Consider the following 5,598-nt stretch of genomic DNA (forward strand, 5'->3'; position numbering starts at 1 on the left):
TGTGGCAATCGCAGGGCGATGATGAAGCCGATGCTCTCCCGAATTGGGGCAGCAATGGGCAGCATAATGGGTGCCGTTTCCGGCGGCCTCGCGTGCCGCGGCGCGCGACGCGCGGCCCTCATGGCGCGCCCCCTCGTTCGACGGCGATAGGACGGACCGATGGAGGCGGCCTGCTACCCGGTGGCCATCGTGTCGAACGCGCTCACGCGGCGCTACCGGTCCCTGCTCTTCGTGGCGCTGGCCGTGGCCTACGCGGCGGTGCTGAACGTGACGGTGCTCATGCCGTCGTTCCTCGTGACGAACGTGAGCCTCATCGGCATCGACGACATCGGCATCGAGCGTTTGGAACTTCGAGGCTTCTCGGAGAACGCGCTGATCCTGAGCGGCGAGTACACGCTGCACGTGCAGATGCCCGCGACGACGGCCTACGACGATCTGCGCCTGAATTTTCGGTACGTCGTCCCGGGGACGCCGGACGTCGCCGCGCTCGGCGACTTCTCGATCCCGCCCTTCCACATCCTGCCGGGCGGCGAGTCCGTCAACGTCGTTCTCGACCACTTCCTCTACGAGTACGACCCCAAGGCCCTGCGCCGCTTCTACGACTACACGCAGTCGCCGGCCTACGGCGCCATCGTCATGCTCTTCGACGCGGACGTCCACGGCGTCATGAAGCCGGGCCTGCCGATCACGTACCACCTCAACATGGCCTATCGGTTGAAGGCCCTCGTGCGCGTCCTCAAGGACTGGTACGCGAGGCGCCAACAGGCCCGCCACACGCCGCCGCCGTCGCCCCGGCTCGTAACGTCCTAGTACCAGAGGCAGGTGTTACACGTGGGCCCCGAAGAAGGCGAGCGCGTCGTCCACGGTGGCGCCCTCGCCGGGATCCGCGCCGGGCCGCCGCCGGTGGTGGAGCCCCGGGACCTCGTGGGCCAGGGCGTGGTGCACGCAGAGCGTCGTGTTGGCCGCGCAGCCCAGGCCCGTCGCGCACGTGACGCGCGCGTCGTCGCGGACGGTGGCGACGCCCCGGCCGCACCGGTTCGCGGAGCGCCACAGGTCGAAGACGCGCTGCACGGGCCGGCACTCGCGGCCCCAGGCGTCGTCGATGCCGCAGCAGCAGCGCGCGCCCGCGCAGCAGCCGCCGGGCCGCACGACGCCGTCGCGCGCGCCGTGGCTCAGGAAGATGGGCGTCGGGGTCGCGTTCGCCAGAATTTCATAGGTATGCCCGCCGAAGGGCGCAACGGCGTCGAAGAGCCCCGGCACCTGGGCGGCCGCCGACACGAGGAAGCCGCCGTTGGAGAAGCCGAGCCCGAAGACTCTGCGGAAAGTCGCGCGGCGCCGCGCGGCGTCGACGACGGTTCGTAAAAAACCGACGTCGTCGACGCCCGCCGCGAGCGACGGGCCGCAGCATTGGTGCCCGTTCCACGACGCGTCCAGTCCAAAGGGCGCGGCGGCGACCCAGCCCCGCGCCGCGACGCGCTGAGCCGCGGACGCCCACATGTGGGGGCGACCCGTGAAGCCGTGGACGAAGACGACGAGCGCGTCGGCGTTGCGCGCGTCCTCCGGCGCCCAGAGGAGGAAGCTCCGGTCGCCGACGCGCACGGTCTCCGCGCGTCCGCCCGCCTCGCGCAGGGCCCGGCCCGCCGCGGGCGGCGCGCCGGGCAGCCGCGACGACGCGTGCTCCAGGAGGAGGAAGCGGAACGCGCCCACCCAGCAGACGCAGGCCGCCAAGGAGGCGAGCTGCGGCCAGACGGGCCGCGCCGGCCGCGGCCGCATCGTCACGGTCCTAGGCGCCCCGCGAGAAGCGCATCGGGGCAGCCATGAGCGCCCCTCAGGAGGTCATCATCTTTTCTTGACGTTCTTCGCGGCGATGATCTCGATCGAGTGCTGCTGATCGATCGTCGCCTGATCCGCATCTCCCAACCGACGAGTGAATTTGTAAGCGCGATGGGCAAGCGCGAGAAGGCGGCGAAGCCGGCGAAGGTCGTCACGGAGGCGACCTTCGACATGGAGGCGCGGCGCCAGTGGCTCACGGGCTTCTCGAAGCGGAAGCGCGAGCGGCGCATGAAGGGCCTCGCCTACGGCGCGTTGAAGGAGCGCCAGGAGAAGCTCGCGACGCGCGCGGCCCTGCGCTCCGGCCGGCCGAAGCCCGCGCCCGAGCCCGCGGCGCCGGCACCGGCGCCGGCGCCGAGGTCGACGGTCGAGTACGCCGACGCGGGCGTCCTCGACCAGTGGGGGAGCACCGTGACCGTGACGACGACGCTGGGCCTCGACGTCGACTCCGAGGACGAGGGCCTCGCGGCCGCGCGCGACGAGCCGCCGGCGAAGCGCGAGGACGCCGCGCAGGTCTGGGCGAACTCGCTCGACGCGATGAAGAAGAAGGTCGCGCCGAAGATGGGCCGGTCGGCCAAGTCCGTGAACCGGGCCGCGCGGAAGCGCGACGCGAACCCCCACTACAAGGGCGCGAAGCGGGGCGCGGACGCCAAGAGCCTCGTCGAAAAGGCCGCGAAGAAGGGCCGGAAGAAGAAGTAACGACGACCCTAGGAAATTAGCCTGGCGAAGTCGCCGGCCTCGACGGCGGCGAGCGTCGCCGGGTCGCACCAGAAGTCGAGCTGGCCGAAGACGTCGGGGATATTCGCGCCGTAGCCGCGGCCCACGACGGCCGGGTTCTTGCGCAAAAAAGCGTCGCAGTACGCGTTGCCCGCGCACTCGCACAATACGCGTGGGACTGGCAGTAGCTGCAGGTCTCCGGCAGGCCGGCGTAGGCGGGGCAGAGCGCGAGGACGTCGGCCGTGACGCCGTCGATGGCGACGGCCGGCGGGTCCGGCGCGGCCGCGGCCGCCATGTCGGGCCGCGACGGAGCGAAACTGCCCGCGCACAGCTCCGGCAGCGCCGCGACGGCCTGCCACTTGCACACGTCGTACCAGTAGTATCCGTCCGCCCCCCAGGCCGCCGCGCAGCTGTCGACGGCGTCGCCGTAGCGCGCGGCGTCCGCGTCGAAGAGGCAGCCCTCGTAGCCTCCGGAGCCGCCGCAGTAGCCGCCCAGCGCCGCGCGCTCGTAGTCGGAGCACGCGGCCCAGTTGAAGTCGCCGCCGGCCGCGGCGCACATGTCGTCGACGTAGGCCCGCGTCGCCGCCGCCCGCGCCGAAGGTTGTGTTGTGATAACCTCGGCCTCGAGGGCCTCCTCCTCGACCTCGGCGCCGGCGCCGGGCCGCCGCCGGGCGGCGACGGCGACGACGGCGCTCGCGCCGACGACGGCCGTCACGAGGCCGACGACGCGCCGGGCGCAGAAGCGGCGCTTGCCCCGCAAAAGCGGGCGGGCTTCGTCGACCATGCTCCTTGAGAAAGGGCTGCTTCGAAGGTGTTGAACGGACGGCAAGCAAGACTTAGTAGTGAGAGCAAGCAACGTCGTCCATGCTCCTCTCGTGCTCCTTGAGAAAGGGCTGCTTCGAAGGTGTTGAAGTTCAACTTGAACGGACGGCACTGAGAGCAGGCAATGGGCTCTCCTCCCGCAGCGGAGGTCCTCTCTGAGAGCAAAGCAATGGGCTCTCCTCCCGCAGCGAAGCGTCGTCGCACCGACGGTGACCGTTGCAGCAGCGACGACGCGGTCCTCGAGGGCTCCGACGCGGTCCTCGAGGGCTCCGACGCGGTCCTCGAGGGCTCCGACGCGGTCCTCGAGGGCTCCGACGCGGTCCTCGCGCTCGCGGCGCGCTGCGCCGCCACGCCCGGCGCGCCGGCGGCCGCCGAGCTCTTCGCGCACCTCGCGGCGGCGCTCAGCGAGACGGCGCCGCCGCCGGCGGACGTCGAGGCCTACCGCGCGGCGCTCGTCGCCGTCGCGCGCGCCGGCGCCGCGGCGCGCGCCGCGGCCGGGCGGCACCGCGCCGCCGTGTGTATGATAGACGGCGCGTACCTCCGGTGCCGCGACGCGGGCGAGCGGCGGCGGCTCTCCGGCGAGGCGGAGGCGCTGCACGGCGCCGCGCTCGCCGAGGCGGCCGTCGAGGCGCCGGACGCGTGGCCCGACGCGTCGCTCGACGCGGCGCCGCCGGCGGACGGGCTCGCGCGAGTCAGGCGGACCGCCGACGCGGCGGACGCCGTCGCTCGAGCGGCGCCCGCGGTCCTCGAGGGCGCCGTGGGCCACTGGCCCGCGCTCGCGGCGTGGCGGTCGCCGCGGGCGCTCGTCGCCGCGGCGGGCGCGCGGCTCGTGCCCGTCGAGGTCGGCGCGAGCCACGGCGGCGGCGCCGGCGGCCGCGCGCAGCAGCGGCTCCTGTCGCTCGGCGACTACGTCGCCGCGGTGCTCCTGCCCTTGGCGCGCGGCGACGCGCCGACGCTCGGGCCCCTGGAGGCGCCCGTCGCCGTCTCCGAGGTCGTGCCTGTCACCTCCGCGGCCACGCCAGCCTACCTCGCGCAGCACGACCTGCTGGCCCAGTGCCGCGCGCTCGCGGCCGCCGCGCCGTGGCGGGCGACCTTCGGCGACGTCGTGCGCGCCGGGCCGCGGGCGCGCGCGGGGTTGGAGCCCGTCGTCTCCGCGTGGGTCGCGCCGCGCGGCGTCAGCACGCCGCTCCACTTCGACCGCCACCCGAACCTGCTCGTCCACCTCGTCGGCGCGAAGCGCGTCCGCCTCTGGCCGCCGGGCGCGGACCTGCCGCGGCACGCGGCGCCGGCGGACAACACGTCGCCCCTCGACGCGCGCGACGTGCCCGGCGCGCTCGCCGCCGACCTCGCGCCGGGCGACGTGCTCTTCGTGCCCGAGGGCTGGTGGCACTTCGTCGAGACGCCCCGGACGTCCATCTCCATCAGCATCTGGTACTAATTAGCGCGGCCCGACCTTGAAGGTAAATGAAACGCCCCAAAACTCGAATCAGCCACGGGGCCTCCACCACAGCCTGTCGCTCTCGTCGTCGGCGGCGGATCGGGGGCAGCCGGAGGCCGGGGCCGGGCCGGCGGTCCGAGATGGGCGGCGACAACGAGGTGGACGTGATCCTGCGCGTCGCCCGCGTCGGACCGCCGCCCCGCCGCCGGGCAGCGCTTTTCCGGGCCCATCGCCGGAGCCGCCCCGCGCCCTAGGTACAAGAAGAACTCGGAGGTCGCCGTGCGCAGCGAGTCGTTCCGCGTGCCCGGGGCCGTACGAGAGCCGGCGTCCGTTTCATGCGTTCCGCCTCCGACGCCGCCGTTCGCAGGCCGGCGGCTCGCCGCGCGACGTCTTCCGCCTGACGACGGCCGAGGACCTCCAGAGCCTCGTCGCGGACCGCCTGGACCTCACCGAGGCCGCGACGCTGTCCGCGAACGCGGCGTCGACGAAAGCCGACAGTTTCCCTTGAGAAGCCGCTCCCTCTTCCTAGGTACCGGCCGCTCGTCGACCGGCCGCTCTGGTTCCGCGGCGTCGACGCCGTCGGCGTGGGCAACATGTCCTGGAAGCGGCTCCGGGAGCGCTTCCTCTCGGAGATCGAGACGGAGGACGACGTGAGCGCCGTGCTCCGCGGGGGCGGCGCGCCCCGGTTCCTCGTGGCCATCCTCGACGGCGACGACGACGCGTTCCGCGCGCATTCGCCGTCGTCGCTGCTCTCGACGCCGCGGCGCGTGTCGCCCCACCGCGTCACGCCG

At 73.5% G+C, this 5,598-nt stretch overlaps 1 protein-coding gene across 1 annotated transcript; it reads left to right on the top strand.

The window, feature by feature from the left end:
• Nucleotides 1-159: 159 nt before the first annotated feature.
• On the top strand, nucleotides 160-1,216 carry AURANDRAFT_66308 (hypothetical protein; the record flags this gene model as incomplete). The annotated part of the gene is made up of 2 exons (XM_009041442.1): nucleotides 160-746; nucleotides 976-1,216. 2 exons carry the CDS (start codon nucleotides 160-162, stop codon nucleotides 1,214-1,216), a joined length of 828 nt encoding a protein of 275 aa, XP_009039690.1.
• Nucleotides 1,217-5,598: the final 4,382 nt, after the last annotated feature.

The sequence above is a fragment of the Aureococcus anophagefferens genome (genome assembly GCF_000186865.1).
Source record: "Aureococcus anophagefferens unplaced genomic scaffold AURANscaffold_21, whole genome shotgun sequence".
Classification (NCBI taxonomy): Eukaryota; class Pelagophyceae; order Pelagomonadales; family Pelagomonadaceae; genus Aureococcus; species Aureococcus anophagefferens.